Source organism: Myripristis murdjan, chromosome 20, assembly GCF_902150065.1.
Source record: "Myripristis murdjan chromosome 20, fMyrMur1.1, whole genome shotgun sequence".
NCBI lineage: Eukaryota > Metazoa > Chordata > Actinopteri > Holocentriformes > Holocentridae > Myripristis > Myripristis murdjan.
Window position 1 is genome coordinate 8,782,070 of NC_043999.1, and position 21,235 is coordinate 8,803,304.

Here is a 21,235-nt window from a genome sequence, read left to right on the forward strand (position 1 = left end):
AGGAACGGCATGTCAGAAGCCAGAAAGTCACTCATCATTTCCTCACAGGAGCATTATCTTCGCTTCGCTATATTTATTTCCCCGTTACCAAACAAGTCATTTAGTCTCATAATCAGGGTTAAAATCTTGTTTTTCATCATACAAGTGAAAAAAAAATTGCCTGTGGGGTGAGGTGGCATTTGTTTTCGATACTAATAAACTTGTTTGAATCAAGTGGGATTTTCTTGATACCGGTGGGCTGGTCTACCTTATGCTGCCTAAAAACTCCTGAAGTGAAAGAGCATTGCAAACAATTATCTCATCCCACCAGCTGGCTCATTTCGCTCGCTTTAGGGCTGAATACGACTACATGACTTGTTAGGATGGAGATTTTTGTGCAGTATGCAAGGAATGCACTTAAGCCGGCTTATTACATCCGTTTGTCGATCCTGTGAGGTTTTCAGTATCCAAAGTCAGTATTAAATTTATCACTTGTGCAAGACAAATATATTGAGCAGTCAGAATTTATGTCATGGTTTTGTGCATGTGCTAAATGTTTTTGCATGTATTAAAATACACACTCCCTCTTTGCCCTACCTTGTAGCACTGCCTTGTAGCACCTTTGGACCAGAACCAGAGCTTTATGGCACTTGATGTCATTGTTCTCTCCTGAATAGATCTTTGCTTGTGGTTTACAAAAATACGTACGTCACTTTGGATAAAAGTGTCTGAATTGTAAAAGCTTTATTAAATCAGGGCTTGACTGTGCTGATGTGATGTGTTATTCAGGCCAATAATCGGACGCTTCAGGAGAAGATCCTGCTGGTCAACAGCTTGGTGGAGGCTTTCGGAAACGCCTGCACCGTCATCAACGACAACTCCAGCCGCTTTGGCAAGTACCTGGAGATGAAGTTCACCTGCGGGGGAACGGTGGTGGGAGCGCAGATATCCGAGTACCTGCTGGAGAAATCCAGAGTCATCTACCAGTCGGCGTAAATACCACACTTTCTTTCTTTCTTTCTTTCTTTCTGTCTTCCTAATATGATGTAAGCAACCTTATGATATTTATGAGGATGTAACACTGCAGCGCCTTTGATTTGACATTGGCATTTATAGAGATGTAAATTGTGTCTCTAGTTCTTTTCTGAAAGGATATGGCCACAAGGGTTATTTTTTCAGCCTGTTGGCCAGGGATCAGTACGTAATGGACTCTCTTTCTTTGTCTGTCTTATTGTTTCTCCCTCTCTCTCTCTCTCTCTTTCGCCTGGCATTTGCCTTCACCTTGCAATTCAGTCAATCTATCTTTTTTTTTATCATGTGTCAGGGGAGCACACAGGGTCAAGTGGAGGAGCCGGCTTATTTCCTGTTTGATCAAAGATTGTGGTCGTGCAAGTGTCCTTATTGGAGCTTCAAAGGCAGACTTGAGTATTCCATTAGAAGTCAGACACAGAGGGCAAAGGGTTGGAATTGGCTGCGATTTGTGTGTAGTTACACTTTTCTTTCGGCCGTCATTGGGAGGAAAATGCGGTGGGATATCTGATGAGGCGAATTCATGTTTCCCAATGTTACAAATTCTGCCATTTCCCCTGCATTGATAAGTAGAAGGAGTCAAAGCATGCCTAGGCAGTTGGATGTTTTTTGTCTTTTTCTTCATGTTTCTTCCCTGGTCATTGTCATATTCGCAAAATTGTGTTTATAATCAAGTGTTTTAATGCCTGAATCATAGACTGACTGACTCTTTTGTCCCCCACAGAGGAGAGAGGAACTTCCACATCTTCTATTATATTTATGCCGGCCTGGCCGACAGGAAGAAACTAGCCCACTACAAGCTCTCGGACAGCAAAACTCCCAAGTAGGCCGGACTTTCTTTAACCTTCTCATACTTTCTGCTCACGTCGGCAACCCCTACTCTCCAAGACCCCCCCATTCCTGATCTTATATGTGTTTTCTTTTTGTCCTGCAGGTATCTGTGTAACGAGCACATTAAATTAGGGCCTGACATAGTGAGCAACGCCTTTTACAAGGAGCAGTTTGATGCAGTGGAGCAGTGTTTCAAAGTCATTGGATTTACCCTGGAGGTACAGACCACTGCATTAATTACTGGGTACACAGCTGAAAGGGGCCTACCCACAAGGTTCACCATAACCTTGATCCTTGCATTCATGCAGGCGCGCACATGCGTTCTGTATGTGCGCATATACTTCACATTTGTGCACATGCATGTAGAAGTGCATGCATGAAGTTCCATCCAGAGAAACACACACTTCTGCACGGATGTGATTACACACACACAAGCAGACACAATTACACAATAAGGCTGATCTGCCTTCTTCTGCATTGTTTCAGCATATTTATACTTGTTCCCAGAAAAATTCCTGAAACAAGTGGAACCTCTTTGGAAACATCTTGTCCCACTGTTTCAAGAAAAACTATATTTTCACACTGAACATGACACTAAATGACTTGTTAAGTTGGAGATTTTTTGCACTGTGAACAACAAAAACCTCCAAAATGAGTCATGGCAGTGTATGTTAAGCACTAACTAACTAATAGGCATAGGTAATGAGGGTGGATTAAGCGTTGTAATCCTCAAACAGTAAACATAAGCTTCAGAAATGCAGTGAAAGAGCAGCCACTGAGGGTCAGTGTATGGCTCGTGCTGCAGCGTGATGTTATAGGCACATGTAGGCAGCCAGCCGTTGGCTCTGTCGCGGCTAATGAGGCCCAGAGAACTGATTGCCTCTGGGATCTGGACGTCAATAGCACTTATCCTGTAATCGCCTGGCAGTGCTGGAGGAACTGCCTCCTATTCAACTTCTTGTCTGGCATGAAATCACAGAGCGGGTATAAAGTTTATCTTTGTTGCAATTTAATCTGTTTTGAAACGTAGCTGTGAGACAGCAGTCGCCCGTTAGGAGAGCGCTCGCCAGCTATTGGTTGGCGAACATCTCTCTCAGTCAAGACGAAGCGACATGTACCAGTCCAATCAGACTTGTTTAAATGAATGAATGAAAGCTGGGTTACAGCAGTGAGCGTCTTTTTTTATTTATTTATTATTTACTTGCACAATGAACCAAAAAAGGCAAACTATCAAAATGCAACAGGTCGTGCAGGTGAGATCAGCTGTACAATCGACATTCTTGTTCTTTTTCTTGCTATATAAGTAGGGCAAGTTGACACGTGAGATCAACTATCATCGACTTCCATCAGTTGATTGAGATTCTTTGAGATTCTCGCGTAATAATAATAATACATAATTTAACCTCTTGCATTTTGTGATGGTTAGCAATAAACAAATAACTTAGTAAGAGCTTCTTTTAACCAGAAATCCTTGTTCAGTCTCATTATTCTGTCTCATTATTCCAACTAAGTCACACAACGGCAATGCATTCTGTGTCTGCAATTTGGCCAGCGATTAAAATCCTCATGCAGCTGCCTTAATGAATTTTTATAGATTTTAAATTGTCAACAATATGCATGCATGACTCTGTTGCATTTGATTATAATTGATCATGATTGCTTCGATTATTATTATTGGTCTATTATCACGGATGATTTGGCCGTTGTACCCTCTGATTGCCACTGAAGAAAGAAAAGAGAGTGAATACGAAACAAAACAAACTGAGCTGAACATTTGAATCTGATTCAAGTGATGTCAAGAGTGTGTGTAGGAGGGTTTTTGCTTTGGACGGAAAATAAATTGCAAATGCTTAAGTTGTCCATATAAATCAATACACACAGGATTATAAGGTAGTCATCCTATGCAGCCTGTTTCCTGCCCTGGGATTTGCTGCATTCCCTCTGTCTGTCTGTCCCCTCTGTGCAGGAACTGGGCAGTGTTTACAGCATCCTGGCCGCCATCCTCAACTCAGGCGATATCGAGTTTTGCGCGGTTGCCTCCGAGCACCAAACGGACAAGAGCAACATCTCCAACATTTCTGTCCTGGAGAACGGTGAGGCTGGGGCCCAGTTACACTCCCCTGTGTGTGTGTGTGAAGAGAATGTCGGATCTAACATGACTGTGAATCCTCTCTGCTTGCCACACTTTTCCTGTTCTCTGCAAAAAAAAGCTCAAGGCCGACTAAACAGCGAGTGGTGGAGATAAATACTGGAACACACTGTGGCGAGATGATTTATCCATCAGAATAGACGTACTACTCCTGTATATGAGGGAACATCATTTCCAAACATTTACAACAGCCCCTTTTTACAAGACATAACACATCAGGAGCCTGTTGTCCTCTGTTATTATGCTTTCTAAATATGAATGTCTGCTCTGCCTGGTGGTTTGCAGAGCTGTCAAGAGGAGCTTTATCTGTTAGATATGATGGATGAGCAGGGGAGCATTAGTGTTAGACCAGCCGATGCTAGACTTTCTTCTCTTATCGTGCTTTGCTGGCTGTGGAGCCAGAACAAGCTATACGTTTTTTCATGAATAATGAATTGCATGTTTTCTGGTTATTTGTCAAACAGGGCTGTGCATATTTCCCTCTATACATGTATATTAGGCTGAAATCATTTGCAATACAATGAATAATACAATACAAACAATGAATAATGGCTAAACATTTATTGTTAAGTGATCCACTTTCAGCCCATACATGTTCCTTTTTTGTAGAATAGTGGATAGTTTAGCAAGGCAAATTTATATTTACTGCCGTGAGTTTGGACATTTAAAGTTTCATCTCTCATATCATGTCCCCTCAGTGGCGTCGCTGCTGTGCATCCGCTCAGATGAACTCCAGGAAGCCCTGACCTCCCACTGTGTGGTGGCCCGGGGCGAGACCATCGTCAGGTCCAACACTGTGGAAAAGGCAGCGGAGGTGAGGGACGCCATGGGCAAAGCGCTCTACGGCCGTCTCTTCAGCTGGATTGTCAACCGCATCAACACCCTGCTCCGGCCCGACAGCCACCTGGGGTGAGATGACACGGCGAAGCGCGATGTGGTTTGGTTAGGTGTCACAAATGCATGAGCAAGGTCATCTCCCCCGGTTTCCCCACACTTGATTGGACTGTGTGGGACAGCGGTGTCTAGAAAGCGTGCTATACGAGGTGTGCAGCGATTTTCTAACAAAAGGGAAATCTGTGATCCTGCAGACCTTGGTTCACCACAGTGTACACGTGGTGAACTGTGTTTTTCACCACAGTTCTTTTCTTTTTTTCTTTTTGAGTGCAGTGCTAATAATGTAGGATATTCAACACTGCATTGAGTGATAACATTAGGCATGATAAATGACTTCCACAAGTTGTATTCATTCATTCATTCATTCATTCTTTTTATTTTTTAAAAACCTCAGAAAACACATTGAAGGAGAACCTTCATTTTCAATGGTGCCAAGACACATACAAAACATCGAGACAACTAAAATCAAATAGCAATAAAGAAGAATACATGGCTACATCACTTACAAAACAAGGAAAAATTAATGCTAAAAAGTAAAAGTGTAGATAAATAAATAAGAACAATAAGAGCAATAAGAACTTGAAGATTTCAGGGGGGAAAAAATCAAAGGCTCTCTGTTGTTATGCTACACAACATTTGCAGAACATTAGCAAAAGCCCAGTTCACATTGAATTATTGGTATATGTTTAAAGGTGCAGTATGCAAAATTGCCATGGGTCAGTTGAAGTGATGACCCTGACTCATTGATAGATTATGTGCTTATTATTGATTTTGATTTTTTTTTTTCCTGTTGAATCTTTAAGTCCTCACTTCAGTTGCCATCTTGTCATTTTGCATAGTGCACCTTTAAGTTAAAAAACAGAGACAATCATTTCACTTTTTCAAGCCAAACTGTGAAACAAACCAAAACTAGTGAACACACATTCTAAATAGCTGAGGACCTGCTGCCTTTTCAAATTTCAGAGTAGAATTTTGAAATAGGGAACTCTCAGTTTCAGCTTTATTTTACTGTATTTATGTTTACTGCATCTGCTCCTGTTTCTGCTTGTCTGACCTTTCATTGTTCCTCTCACCGGCAGGGAGGATGACAAGGGCTTGAACATCGGCATCCTGGACATCTTCGGCTTCGAGAACTTCAAGAAGAACTCCTTCGAGCAGCTCTGCATCAACATCGCCAACGAGCAGATCCAGTTTTACTTCAATCAACACATTTTCGCGTGGGAGCAGGTACATTTAACAGCCCACGCTCCCGCCATTATCTCGCCAATCTGTCACTGAAATCATATGAATATTGATAAAGGCACTTCAATACCATTGGGAAAGTACTTTTCTCCTTGACAGGGCCTCATTTTCATCTAAATGGTGATAACATGTCGTCATTTGTCACCCCACGCTTTAAGTGAGTTGGCGAGGGTAAAATATGCTGCTGTCTTTATTTACGGGAGAAAGGGGTTCGTGATTCTCCTGTTCTGTGGTCTCGTGGGTGTGTTTTGCCTCAGGGGCAGAAAATGGTTTGCTAATGTTAAATGATTTAGTCTCACCCATGGAGAGGCTCTATAAATCATCCCCAACGAGGGTCAATTAGGAGTTGAAGACAGTTAGTGTAGGACTTAAACTCACTCTTGGGCACTGTTGGCAGTAGGCCCAGAAATACAGCTGTCCTACACTGCACCATATATGGAGTGCAAAGGGGGGTTGAAGCGTGTTATGTGATTGATATCAATCATGTAACCTGAAACTATCCATCTATGGCAGAGGAAAATGTATAACTCACTTCAATTATTGAGCTGTCACTGCGAGACTTTATTTTCCAGAGTTGGACATGCATCGAAAAGTGCAGGAGTGATATTATAGATTATATTTTTTCTCATTCTTCCACTGGAACATTTCTGCATTCATGCCTGTGTTTAGACCATTACTGGCACATCTACAATAAAGCAGATTTGAAGTAATATGCAAACATTTTCTGTTTTGCCTCAGACTATCATGAAATGATCTGCATTTATTCCTTTACATATGTGTTTCCAGATGTTGTTTGCATACTGTGCCTGTGTATCTGCATTCATCCATGCAGATTTTCTTAATGTCTGCTTCACTGTGTGCAGGTCATACAAGGATAAGCATGTTATTTCAATATTTTTTTTCTTTTTTTTCTTTTTTTTTAATACCCCATTATGTTCTTTTTCCTCTGGGAGTCTTTTCCCTCTTTGTCTCTGGTAATGTCGCTGAGTCATGCCAAGAGCTTTCAGAGTCAGTCAACCTGATGTGATCAGGTTAGCTCAATATAAAGAGGAGTACTAAGCTCACTCTGCCCTTAAGCCCTGAGCTATCTGAGTGGGAGGAGGTGGTTAACTTTGCTCTGTCATTGGTAGATGGTATTGGATTTCTCTGATGTGGAGATCTCTAAATTTGGGCTTTTAAATGCTCAATTGTGATGCAGTATGAATAAATTGTAGGAAGTCTGCTTAGGTGAGGATAGAGATAAATAGATTTTAAGGAATATTACCAGCTGCCATGCACACACATACCACATTTCCATCGCTCACACACCGTCCTCCAGTGTTTGAAACAGTGAAGCAAAAACATCTTTTATTTCTAACAGCTTTGACACGTAAACCCTAACACCAAGGGAGACCTAAAACAACACGGCACTTTACCAAGCAAACAGACAAAAAGCTTATAATCTTATAATGTAGCATCATCGCACTACAGCAGTGCAGTATAGCAAAAAAATAAAAAAATAAACATTATTTGCTGTGTTAACTCTGTATTGGAAACACATTACAAACCATCTGGGCTCCGGTTTTATCAAACTCAGCCGTGCAGCTCTGCATCGCCCGACTCTGAGGGACTGAAATGAGGTATTACATCAAGTTAGCAGACTTGGTCCTCAGGTAGCAATAGACCAGCTAACAGATGTTAAATGATGAAAATTACAGCCAAGCTGACATCAGTTTTCATTCCTTTGGTCTGCCTCAGGTTCCTCCATCTTTTAATAGCAATATCAATGTTTATCTCTGTTTTTGTGCTATCAAAGTCAGTATGGGAGACTAACCAGGATTTTTGTGGCTTCATGACCGCCTGCTTCTCTGCTATATTTTCTCCATCTGTGGTGGAGCTGGTTGAGCCTGGATTGGGTGGGAAGGGTCCCAGATACAGGAAAGAAACTTATAGACAACCCAATACACTTCGCGTAATACAGGAGATATCAATACACCACATAGGGGCCTTGTAAGCTAAAGTAAACTAAAATTTTACATAAGATGTTTTTAATGAACTGAAGCTGCATCCAGAACTCCTTGGAAAACTGGCTCCACTTTCTTAAAACTCCATTTCTTAATTTGCGGTACCTCCCCTCTGGCATACAGGACGAGTACCTCAACGAGGAGGTAGATGCTCGGATGATTGAGTATGAGGACAACCGGCCCCTCCTGGATCTGTTCTTGCAGAAGCCGATGGGGATGCTCTCTCTGCTGGACGAGGAGAGCCGCTTCCCGCAGGCCACCGACCAGACGCTTGTAGGTAAGAAGGAAGAAGTCTGTGTTGGGGTAGGTTTTCCCCCGCCTGCCTTTTTATCACCTTTGACCTTGATTCGTCCAGGGATGGTTGACCAAACATACTCACTCTTTTATAATAACACCCTTTTTTTTTTGCACTCACACAGTTACACACATTCACACCTCCCTGGTGTGAATATCTACTGTACATTAACACATGTTTTAGCAGCCCCACTGGAACATCAGGAAACAAGAAGTCACTCGTTCACCAGCAGCCCAACAGCTGTTGAGCAAGGCACCAATGCTCCTTATTCCCTTTGAGGAACCAGATTTCTCAGAGGAGTTTGGGATACCATTTGGTGACATCCTTTGGGTTCAATCCCACATTATATTTATATGAATTTAAATACATATACAGTATATACTGTGATTTATGACCTAAGAAGGACCAGCTGGAACACCTTATACGCAGGTAACATTATCATGGAGCAGATATTATTTTCTTGTGAAATCAAGAAATCAAAATCTAACATTTTTTATGTATTTTTTAAATATTATTTTATGTATTTATGTATCTTTATTTGTTTTTAGAGTTTTAGTGTACTTTCATTTATATGTAATTTAATGTATTTTAATGTTGTTTACCAGCCCGAAGTGATTGTGAAGATGATGAACTCACATGCTCTTTGTTATTTTAGAGAAGTTTGAAGATAACCTCAAGACCAAAAACTTCTGGAGACCAAAGAGGGTAGACCTTGGCTTTGGTATTCACCACTACGCAGGGAAGGTAATTAACATGTCGGTCCGTCCACTCAAAGCTGAGAGGTGTTATTATAAATTGAAGCGAATCAATAACTGCACTCACTGAAGTGTTTTCCTTCTCTCAGGTGATTTACAACGCCGGAGGCTTCTTGGCCAAGAATCGAGACACACTGCCCGCCGACATCGTCCTGCTGCTGCGATCGTCGGAGAATGATATCATTCGCAAACTTGTCACCCATCCTCTCACCAAAACAGGTGAGAGGCAATACCTGCTCATTTCCCCCAGAGCAAAAAAGCTCTAATCATTTACAGTAAATCTTCTATTTAGTTCGTTCAGGTTAACTCACATATACTATCTTTTACTGTCTTTTACTTTTGTAAAAGTACAAGTCCTACTTGATACTTTCCAATATGTTGAACATGTATATACTTTTTAATACATTTTAGGCCTGCACTGAATGGTTGATTATATCACATCTATAATACAGTCTATTATACAGTATAATACCAACTGTAATATCAGTTTCTACTATAAATACAATTACTACTACTACAATTACTGTCACTAGAGCCACAACTACCAATGCAGCTCCTACTACTGCTAATAATACTAATAACATTGTTTTTTCATGTATTGTAACAAGTCAACTAATTATCAAAACTGTTTTCCATCACAATAAGTACAACTGAAAGTAAAACGACTGGCAACTGTTACTCTTTTCAGAGTGTTTTTCCCCTCTTGGCTGCCAGACTTTTGTTGTGAAAAGCTGGCCCTTGCAGAGTGAGTACCCTTTGTTGGCAGAGGACGCTGCCAGCTCTTTCGAAATCTAATCACCGTGCCCATAATCACCTAATCATTCTTTAATGTAGTATTAAAGCTGCCTTATCGAGCCGTGGTACTCCTTAACGGCGCGCGGGGTCGTTCCTGCTGACCTCATCAACACTAACGCCTGAAAGGGAATGGAAGAGCGCTGAATTATTCTTCTGACTGCTCCATGAAGTTTATTCATAAAAGCTTTAGATATCAGTAATATTGCCTCTTGTGTTTGGTTTCCAGATTCGAGTAATTTGCTCTGGCTGACTTTGATTCAGTTCCTCTCACAACTTCTGCCAACAGCTTCCTCAATAACAATTTTTTTTTTTTTTAACTTAGAAAAAGATTTGCATACAGCTTTGTGTCTGCATATGATTCCCAGATGTATGACTCACTGCCCCCTGGTGACTTGGGGCAATTTGTGTTAACTGATTCTCATACGTTATCTTCTCTTTGTTTATTTCGCAGGCAACCTTGCCCACACCAAGGGTAAAGGCATAAACACAGTCCTCAGCCCGCGGACCCCTACACGCACCATCAGCTTTGCCAAGGTACTTACACCCCAGTCTGGATTATCACTGGATTATTCCTCTCCTCGTAGAAGTTCCCCAAAATAGCACCTGCGTTCACCCTCCTTATTTCTTCTTTGCTCTCACTTTCAGAGGCAAAAAAAATCCTCTTGATTTACAAGTCTCCTCTTTAAGTGTAAATCTGCTGTTTTTATTTCCCTGTGTTCTTCCTTCCCTTACTTACTTGTCTTCTCTTCGTTTTTTCCCTCATATGTCTCTTTCTGTCTCTGTATTTTATTTATTTATTTTTTTTAAAGATGGGAATGCTTATGTTATACAGTTCTTTATCTTTCAGTGAGGTAAAGAATATATATGTGCCTTTTAGCCGTTACCCATAGTAGATCTAAATGTACAGTAGATCTAGAACGATCTGTGCTTCTAATAGAGCAAGGTAAGCCTCAGTGTGTTGGAGCTAAATAGTTGTGTACAGTAAACCTTTTCCCTGTAGTTGAGAGAATATATTCTTTGCATATCAGTGTTAATTTTGTCAATACATTTTTGGATGACATATTGGGATAATGACGCGGACTAATAGACAGGCACAAATAAAAATACATTTGTCCCCCTTTTGCCAGCAACTAAGCGGCTTTAATGAGTATCCCGCATTTCAGTTTCTAACCACGGCAATAACATGGTGTTCATGGTGTAATCTCGGGAGAAATTTATAATTTTGAGAGGAAGAATCTCATTTCCTCCACGGGGAATACCAAGGAAGAGAGCGTCCGTTTTCCTGAGCTGACACAGGTGACACTCTGATGTCCCATTCCTGTGAAGGCAGCACAGAGCTGCTACAAACATTCCAGCGACAAAAAAGTGACAGAAACACTAAAGTAAAGAGAGTTGTTGCTATGGAAACAATACGCCGTCTCGTCTAGTCTCATCGGTGTAAAGAGGCAGGTTTCAGAGCGCTGCAGACCAGACATTTTGAATTTCTTTTGCAAGTAGTTGCCAAGTTTCAACTCGTCTGGTCTTGAGTCTTCACCTGTGATGCACTCAGACTCTAACAAACAGTTGTAGTGTTTATTTATGAGCTTTAATGTTGACATAGACATTATCCTTTGTATTGTTCCAGGTGTAAAGTTAATACAGTGTTAAGAATTATGCTGAATTATTATAAAATATTAGTAAAGGAGAAACTGAATTGACTTAAAGGACTGTGACTGAAATAATTTGACTAAAACCTGAGACTTATGTCAAATGAATGACTAAAATCTGACTAAAACAAAAAAATATTTCAAAGGATGACTAAGGGTAAAACTAAAATTCAGGTACCTGTCAAAATTAACACTGGTGGCTGTGTCATTGTGCTTATGCCTGCGTGCAAACAAGACCAGTCTGTGTACCTTCAGTCGTCTGTGTGCAGGAGCTTAAGCAAACCCTTTCATGTGCTCTTGCCTGTTAATTGGCTCTTCTTTCATATCCTTTGCAGCGATAGATTTGTCTGTTTACAGCACCGTGCCTGATGCTAATCACTGTTTTTGAGAAAATGACCCACATTGTGAATCAAAGGTTTTAAAAAAAAAGGTTTAAAGAAGTGTTGAAGAAGTATTTAAACTTAAAACTACCAAGCATCCACAGCATAAAATAATCAGCCCCAAAGATGTTTCTTCTCATTTCCAATAGCCAAATGAAACTTAATTATGTGACTTACTTAAGCTATGTGGTTTAAATTGTGGCAGCACATGATTGCTGTGCTTGCTAAATGACTTAAGGCAATTTGTTCACCTAAAAGCAATTGGCAGTAGCTCCATTTAAATGAACTGTGTTTGATGAGTTCTTGAATCTATTTCCATTCATCTGCATATTTAAGAATGCCGCCTAAGAAAGCGCATCAAAGGATTTGTCCCTAACAAGCCACAATAAGCATTTAAAATGCTAAAACCAGTATTAGGCTGATAGTTTGCCCTAAAGGTGTATTTCTCCCTCGTGTATTAGTACTGAGTGTTACATACATAGCTTATTAAAATGTTGCCTAATATTTCTTATGTATGCAATGTTAAGGTTAATATCTTGGTGCAATATTACGATGCATTTGCATATCTTTTTTAAATTTTATGTTATCACTGTTGTTTTTTTTTAAAGCATATAGGTCCATGTATAGCGCGTTGTATTTATGCAGAATGTACTCTTCATTTGCTTATTTATTTTACTTTTTTTTTTGCTTGTTTGCTTTTTTTTTTTATTTTGTTTATGCGTTTTATGCGTCTCTTTTGCAGCCCTCTCGGAAATTAATGCTCAGCCCTGAAAAAAAGAGCTCGCTCGCTGTGCCTCCTCATGACACAGTGCAAATGAAAACGGTGATTGGTGGTTTTCAAAAACGAGATCAAATGCTTTGATGAAACATGGTGAAACAATGGTAATGTAAATAAGGCCTTTAATATTTTAAAAATGAGAATCGTCTTAACAGGTGTGCTTCACTTAAGACTAAAGCTGCACCCCGGCCTTAAATGAAATGCTGTTCACATACAGATTCACTTCAGTAAATCAGTCATTTGAACCTGCAAACTGTTCTTAGTGTCTTATTCTCTTACACTCAAATACTCAGGTGATATATTGTGCACAGTATAAAAGTGTTCCCTTTTCCTACATAAAGTGGTATTTAACAACATTACTTCATAACAGAGAGTAGCTACCCACTCAGTACAGCATAATTAATGTTTATAATGAATTTTGACTAAATGAATGTTTGTTCGTTCGTCAGGGCGAACCTGGAGAGACCACTCACCACCCGAGAGAAACCACCAACATGAGAACACAGACAGTGGCCTCCTACTTCAGAGTAAGAGCCATTTCCCTGTTAATTGACAAGGATGCCTCTTCTTACAGAGGTGCATTGCAGGCCAATTTCTCAATTTTATCTCACCAACACTGGCACATCGCTAAAGGAAAAATACAGTCTAAATCACATTAACACCCTTTAAATTGCCTTGGATTTGCAATTTACTTTGAGTTTCCTTTGCCATTTCGTTTCAGTGCAGCTACACTGGCATTTAAAGGGAAAATAATCTACTGTCAAACAGTAGATTATTTGATTTGCAGCAACTTTAATAAACATGCAGTTAACATAAGAGGGAGAGCACACTTTTGTCTCCTCATACGCTCCACTGTAACTGCAGCTGTTGTCTCGATGAATTGCATTTGTTTATTTTACCCAAAAAAAAAAAAATGGGCTTACAACAGCAGCAGCAGATACACAACGTACGCCACTGATCACCACTTTTAAACGCCTTTCCTCATGCCCTTTCTAGTACTCTCTGATGGACCTGCTGTCCAAGATGGTGGCAGGACAGCCCCACTTTGTGCGCTGCATCAAACCCAATAACGATCGCCAATCCAACAAGTTCGACCGAGAGAAGGTTCTCGTTCAGCTGCGCTACACGGGCGTTCTGGAGACGGCCAAGATCAGACGGCAGGGATACTCTCACCGCATCCCGTTTACAAACTTCATCAAGAGGTCAGCAGGCCATTATTCACAGAAGTGTTTGAAAGTAATGAAAAATCTATGTATGTCGCTGGCTCTGCCTATCTCATTAGTATTCATTTGACTGTGTTGACTGTTGCAGGTACTACATCCTGGCTTTCCACGCTCACGAAGAGCCGGCTGTGACCCCAGAGACATGTGCTGCAATACTGGAAAAGGCCAAGCTGGAGAACTGGGCCATGGGGAAAACGAAAGTAAATATTTTATCTGAACTGAATTTATGTTCAGTCATCAGTATAGGTCTAAGGTGATGTTTTCTCTGAGTACTGATGAAGAATTGCACCCAGAAACTGAATTATTATTGGCTATTAACATTATTATGCCCCTTTTGCACCATCTGTGCTGTATCTTGGGCAGCAGTGTAGCATAGTCAGTAGTGAGTCAGTCGTCTGACCTGAGGGCTGGGTTAAAGACCCTGTGTTGGTACACATCTCAACACTGAAGTGCCCTTGAGTGAGACACAAAGGCTCAGATTCACTAAAGGTTTGCACAGGAATATTTTCTAATCATGCAAGGTAAGGACACCTAGTAGCACTGGCCAAAAAAAGCCTCTCTGTGCCTTTCATGCATGTGAAAATCTTGTTTTGTCCATGTAAGCATCACAAGTAGACAAGACTGTGCAAGTTGAGATGAAGCTAAATTCACAATAACTTCTCACCACCAAGTCTCCCAAATTATTGCGGCACATACCGTATAAGATTTCTTTGAAAGGTGGCATAGAAACTGTGCACAAAGAGATCAGATTGGCCATTTACCACGGCTGCTAATGCTGCTGCAAGATGCGGGCGTCGTTGCCAGCAATTCAAGCAAGCAAAGTAGAGGATATTCTGTCCTAGGCTTTCAAATTAGATCAGAGAGTACTCCAATTATAAACAGCACTTTAGGACATGAGGAGGCCAGCCTAGGTGGATTAGAAAAGCATACAATTTGCATTTGCAATTGGTGATAAAGAGGGCTATTTGTTTGTGCAGGGCTCTTTTTTGAGGATTTGTTTGCGCCACAACTTGATTTGCATAGATTTCTTGGTGAATTTTTGAACACGGCTGACAATGTAACATGTGAATTGTCCTTGCCATCTAATCTTAGTGAATCAACCTCAGTCCGTACAAGCTTTAGTTTTGTAGACGACCATGCAGGGAGCCAAGTGAAAAGTAAATTTCCCAATCGAGATCAACACAGTTCATTATTTTCTTTCTATTTGTGGTGGTTCTCAGGTGTTCCTCAAGTACTACCACGTCGAACATCTGAATCTGATGGTGCAGCGGGCCACACAACGCATTGTTCTGCTCCAGGCGTATGTCCGTGGCTGGCTGGGGGCCAAGCGGTACCGCCGCATACTGGAACAGAGAGAACAGAGTGCTCTAGTCTTACAGTCAGGTCAGTAAACTGTACACTCATAGCTAATTTACCCCAACACAGATGAGTCACTGCGCCATTATGCTAATAGATGTATGGCAAGCCAGTTCTTCTCTGTGCCAATTCCTGTTCTGTTTTTTTGGACTCAAACCCACCAGCTTACAGAGGGCATAAAGTTCGGAAGAGGGTCGCTGATGATAAAAGCAAAGCAAAGTTTGAGGCCTTCATCATCCAGTTTCAGGCTGGTAAGGGCAACGTGAAATGGAGCCAGATACCCTGCAGAATCCCTTTTTAGAGAATAATAACGTTGCTTTATGTCTCTCATCTTCCTCTCCAGTTTGCCGAGGCTATCTTGCAAAAAAGAAGTACAAGGACTTGGTAGAGGAGAAGAATAAAGCTGCAACCAAGATTCAGGCACGCTACCGAGGGCACAGGGAAAGGAAGAGCTTCAAAAGAAAACAGTACGAAACAGATCAAAGTCATGCAATATTGTACTGAAAGAAAGGCAACACATTTAAGTCATTTCATTACTTATCACTTTATTAGTTAAATATTGTTTAGCAGCATTGCTGGAAACCCCAATAATTGCAATGTATTGTTTGTAGAAATGACATTTTGTGGTGCTTTATTTTGGTGATTTTAGTACAATTCCCACAGTGTGATTACCTAAGACAAAGAGGGGAAAATATTCCATTAACAGAGATGTACCCATTTTGTCTCCAGAGAGGCCAAAGCGAAGGAGAAAGCTGAGAAAGACCTTGAGGAAAGCAAACAAGAGACACCGGAAGCAGAGAACAGCGCTACAGAAGAAAATGCTCCAGACAGTAGAGTGAGCAGTGAGGAAGAGGAAACCAAAGCTGCTGTGGTTCTCCAGAGTAACTACAGGGGCTACAAAGAGAGGAAGAAACTAAAGGCAAGACACAAGACCATGGCTGGAGATGAGCTAGCGCTACCACCGGCCACAGTGGAGGAACAAAACGAGGACGGGCAAGAGCCGACCAGCGCACAAACAGAGGCGGGCCAGGAAGATGAGGACGATGACAGCACTTTTGAGGCAGAGGAGAACGATGACAGCGATCACACACAGGTGCCCGAAGATGAGGATGAAGAACATACAGAGGTGGCCGATGAGATGGTGGTGGTGGACGAGGCGGCGCCAGCAAAGGATGCCAAAAAAGAAGGGCAGGAAGAGGACAAGAATGAGGAAGAGGCTGTTGGGGTTGAGGGAATCAACTTAGAGGACGAAACCAAAGCAGCCACTGTTCTGCAGAGTAATTTCAGGGGTCACAAAGAGAGGAAGAGGTTGGAGGCAGAAGGCAAGATCCCAGCCAAGAAACAGAGAGTCAACAGTCCTACTAGTGAGGAAACGCCAGCAGAGGAGATCTGCAGCGAACAGACGGCCAATGAAGAATTAAACGACCTTCAGGAAAACGCCTCCACAAGTGATGTCAAGTCAGACGATGCAGAAGAGGCTAAGGCAGCCGTGGTGCTTCAAAGTAATTTCCGCGGCCACAAGGAGCGTAAACGACTTGAGGAGGAAGGGAAGATCCCCAAGAAAAGGAAGAAGGAGCAACAAGTTTCACCAGAGCCAACAGAGGAACAAGTCACGCAGGAAGAAGAACCAGTGCCAGAATCTCAGGTGGATCAATCTGAGGAACAGGGGGGGCTGGACGAAGAAAAAGCCGCTACTGTCCTTCAAAGTAACTTCAGAGGCCATAGGGATAGGAAGAAATTTAAAGCAGAAAGAGAGGCAAAACAGAAAGCGCAGGGAGAACGCTTGATTCACGATGAAAAAGAGGAAACCATTGAGGAGGCAGATGAAAAGATGGTGGACGTTAATGATGTGATGATAGAGTGTACAGACGAGATAGATGCCGAAAATGAGCGATTGGAGCAGGAGCATGCTGCAGTGAAGATCCAGAGCAACTTCAGAGGCTACAAGGACAGGAAGAACCTGAGGGCCAACAAGGAAACAGCAACAAAAGAAGCTCAGCAGCTGGAGTGTTTCTCCAAACAAGTAATACCACCAAACACGTGAACACAAGACAAGGAACTACCGTAGCTGTTTTGTTTTCGCCCCTCGCTCATTCTTTCTGTCCTATCTGTTTTGCAGATCACAAAGACGTCTCAGGAGTTTGTCGCAGTTCAGCTGAAGTTGAATGAGATCATCCAGGCCCATCAATCAGACCCTGAGAGCAACGGCATGTTTGTGAGAGGAAATGCAATCAACGGCTTCACTCCCAAGAATCACCAGTCAGGTAAGATAAGTGAGATTGACTCTGTGAAAACAGCTCAACAGGCTATTCACAGTGACACAAATACAATGCATAATGTTGCCATGGATTTAATATACACGTCTGATTGCAGGCTCACAGCAGGTAATCAAACAGTGATTAATGACTGACTAAGAGCAAGTTATTCCAGTCCACACTGTTCCCAAAGGGTCAGGAAATTTCTGGAAAGTCACTGAATTTTGAAAAATGTATTCCAATCAGGGATAGTCAGGGGATTACATAAATTCTTGGAGAAAGCTGTGTAATAACATGGAATTTTGTCAGCCTCAATTTTTTAAAAAATCACTTTAATTAGACTGACCGCTTCAAATGAAGTGTGTTTGAAATTTTTGTCAGGGAAAAAGACTTGATGTTACGTTGATATGCGTTGCAGAAATTCAACATTTTAGCCATGAAAATTCATGAAGTGAGGGAATTTTACACATGACATAAAGAAAGAAAGCTCAGTAAATCTTTTCAACAGTGTTTGGCGAGTCTTTTTATTTTTACTACTGCTAAATGGAGTTCAGGGACACTTAACTGTTCCTTACTGAAAAAGAGAGCACTGTGTCCTAACCAGCCATGATAATCCAACATAAACACAAGATAAACCCCTTGCTCAGAATTAAAGGTTCTCAGTATTATTGAGAATGACCATAATATTTTAATACTTGAGGGTTTGTGGCGTTGTGCCATCACTTTATCATAAAGCCGTTCTCATGCTATCCTTGCTCGCCCAAAAAAGAAAAACCCTGAGAAAGGCACAGATTTTCACAGTAGCAGATGATGTTATCGACAGACACAGTTCTGTTTTCTCTCTCGTGGGGCTTGATGATATCAGAATGCCTGGGAATGTCAAGTGCCAAAACAGAAAGCGCTCCTCTATCCGATGTGTCATCAAAAAAAAAAGAAAAAAAAAATCCTCAGCTGTGTGGATCTATTGTTCGCTTGATTCTCATGGGTGATATGTGTAATTGCTTTTGGGGGAGCTGAGCTGGGGGAAGAAGGTGCACCATCTCAGCACGGTGTGCCAAACCAAAGCTAAAATATCATTATCTTGATAAGTTTAGGTGTCCAGAGGAAGTAATAGAATAATCACAACTCAGATGATAACCTTTCCTTAGTTGATATCTTTTGGAGTGACTTTCTGATGGGGTTTTAATAGGGTTATTGTCAAAATTAAATTTCATGATATTTTTTTAACAAAATGCCTAGATGATGATATTGTGATGAGAATGTGGGGATGACTGTTGGCGCTTTAATAAAATATTTACATACAAGAGATTTTTGGGATATGATTACCAAACAGTTACAACAGTCTAATAACTCAGATTCAGAAAATTGCATCCCTTTATTGTGATGCATTATTATGATAAACAAAATCCCGGCTGTTATGTATGATATAGGGCTAGCATTTTTTTTTATTTATTTTTTTTTTTTTTTTAGCATTTTAGCTTGCATATAATCCATTACAGTTGTATGTTTACCCAGTGTGTCAGATTCCACACTTTTGATTTGATTTTGACACAATTATTCATGTAAGAAGGGAATCAACATGCATGCAACTGTAGTCACATTTAGGGAAGCATACACAAATGCAAATGTGCATATGTAATGTGCATCTGCCTCTAGATGCTGCTTTGAAACTGATGGAGACAACAATGAATATACATTCAAGAAGGAATTTATGCACATAACACACACACTTGGACTCACAGCCAAACACACTAGCATACACAGAGCACAGTAATCCCTAAATCTGGGCCTGTATGCCCTTTACAGCATGTTGCCGGAGGTGGAGCAGAATGAATTATTGGTATTATTTCTACAGGCTCCTGCAACTCCCACAAAATTACGCTTTTCAAACCCATCGGATCATTTCTCCGCTGACACTTCTAAGCCGTCCCAAGAAATTTCCCCGACATAATAAACTTCATAAGCATAATTTGCGCCACACCGAATGAAAGGAGGAAGAATTCTGGCCACACTGCTCTTCATGGGAAAGGTCATTAAATGTTAATCATATTTTGTGAGCGAGCGATCCAAATAATTATGGCGGGAATTAATATGAGGGTGTATCAAATTGGCTTTACTTGTTTGAGCAATACACAGTGACCTTTAGATAGACATGTTCAATGATATTACAAACTTTTCACCTCTTTTTACCTGAGAGCTAGAGCGCTTGATTGATGCGTTTGCCTTGTGTTTTTTTTTCCCCTGCACGAACAGTGATTAATAATGAGTTACAGAAGCAAAGGTCATTGTAATATATTCATAATTGCAACGATGTAGACGTGCCTCCGAGGGGAATATTGTTAGAATATATCACTCACGACAAATATGATCGATTGCGACACATCCGCTACAGTACGGGCGATGTCGTGAATGACAAAGTGCCGTGATGATTAGCCGCTGATCAGACTCAGACAAACACAGAGCTCACTTTGCAGTCAATACTCTGCTGGGAATCGAGCACGGAAGGTCACAATGTTAGAGAGCACTTTACAGATGGCAAGGGTTGTTTTGTGTGATACGTGTTGGGAAAAATTCAGACCAGCAAAGGCCCTGGGGTTAAACTTCAGTCTGTGGGGAGTGTAGCTCAATAATCACAACAGAGTCAAGAGTTCACCCTGGTGCCTGTTTGCTCTCGATATTTTTTCCAGTAATCCAACCATCCCGGTGTAATTATCCCACCAACTCTCCAGCCCATTTGGTCAAGATGATCAGCCATAACAACCCCAGCAAATTAGCTACTTTAGAAGATAAGGAATGGTTAATTATGTACTTTCCACTAACAGGCAAAACATCAACATCGACCTGACAATTATATGTCTAATTACTGAAGTAGATGGTCAGGTTTTTGCACACTTTTGCTTTTACTTTTTTTTTTTTTTTTAAGCCCTCCACATTGCAGCAATTGCCAGAACACAAATTAGAGATAGGTCAGATTTAGATCTGCATTGTCCCTTTTGGAGCAAACAGCACCATATCATTTCTGTGCAGAGTAGCGGGAGTATATCTCTCTTTTGCATGTATGGACCCATTTTGTTCTTTGGTGGTGCATTTTTTTTCCCCACAGATACATGTAGCCATGAATGCAAACACACATAATGTCATCATCATGTTTAGATATTTCCTGAGAGCCCACAATGGAGTCTGATTCCAGATTATTTTTTGAATGTCTAGTGAATGTCAGATTTGGGTGTCAATCCAACAATAATCGATCATTCATTCAGTCAATAAATCAGTTTTATTTGTTTAGCACTTTTCATACAAACCAGTGCTTCACACAATAAAAGAAAGACCAAGTTTTATTAATAAAACTAATGCATTTGGCAAAGCTGTCTTCAGGGCTTCACATCCCAGTTAAGATAGGCTAACGTGTATAACTTGTTTTTTCATATCCCATATACCTGGAGCAACAATGTGGCATCTGAGCTCCCTACAAATACAGAAAATAACAAAGCGAACTAAAAGTAGATGAGGCTGATTGATTGAAAGTGGGTAAAAAAGGCAAAGTACAACACTTCATCACACTGTAGCTGCACTGAGCATCACAAAATGATATCTGTGTGCCTAGGATTGAACGTTTTTCCTTTTA

General features: G+C 41.0%; 1 protein-coding gene across 3 annotated transcripts in view; it reads left to right on the forward strand.

Moving 5' to 3' along the window:
* myo3a (myosin IIIA) overlaps positions 1–21,235 on the forward strand; it is a 66,866-nt gene that overhangs the window by 38,969 nt on the left and 6,662 nt on the right. For 2 of the 3 annotated variants that reach the window (XM_030078972.1, XM_030078973.1), the window contains exons 15-33: positions 769–971; positions 1,733–1,831; positions 1,943–2,057; positions 3,806–3,932; positions 4,687–4,897; positions 5,962–6,109; positions 8,251–8,404; positions 9,078–9,166; positions 9,267–9,396; positions 10,424–10,506; positions 10,782–10,823; positions 13,226–13,303; positions 13,773–13,978; positions 14,088–14,199; positions 15,220–15,382; positions 15,520–15,606; positions 15,699–15,822; positions 16,085–17,378; positions 17,475–17,619. In XM_030078972.1, coding sequence (XP_029934832.1) covers positions 769–971; positions 1,733–1,831; positions 1,943–2,057; positions 3,806–3,932; positions 4,687–4,897; positions 5,962–6,109; positions 8,251–8,404; positions 9,078–9,166; positions 9,267–9,396; positions 10,424–10,506; positions 10,782–10,823; positions 13,226–13,303; positions 13,773–13,978; positions 14,088–14,199; positions 15,220–15,382; positions 15,520–15,606; positions 15,699–15,822; positions 16,085–17,378; positions 17,475–17,619 — 3,610 coding nt within the window. Of the gene's footprint in view, positions 1–768; positions 972–1,732; positions 1,832–1,942; positions 2,058–3,805; positions 3,933–4,686; positions 4,898–5,961; positions 6,110–8,250; positions 8,405–9,077; positions 9,167–9,266; positions 9,397–10,423; positions 10,507–10,781; positions 10,824–12,740; positions 12,822–13,225; positions 13,304–13,772; positions 13,979–14,087; positions 14,200–15,219; positions 15,383–15,519; positions 15,607–15,698; positions 15,823–16,084; positions 17,379–17,474; positions 17,620–21,235 lie in introns of all 3 variants that reach the window. The other variant, XM_030078974.1, reaches the window with a different exon arrangement.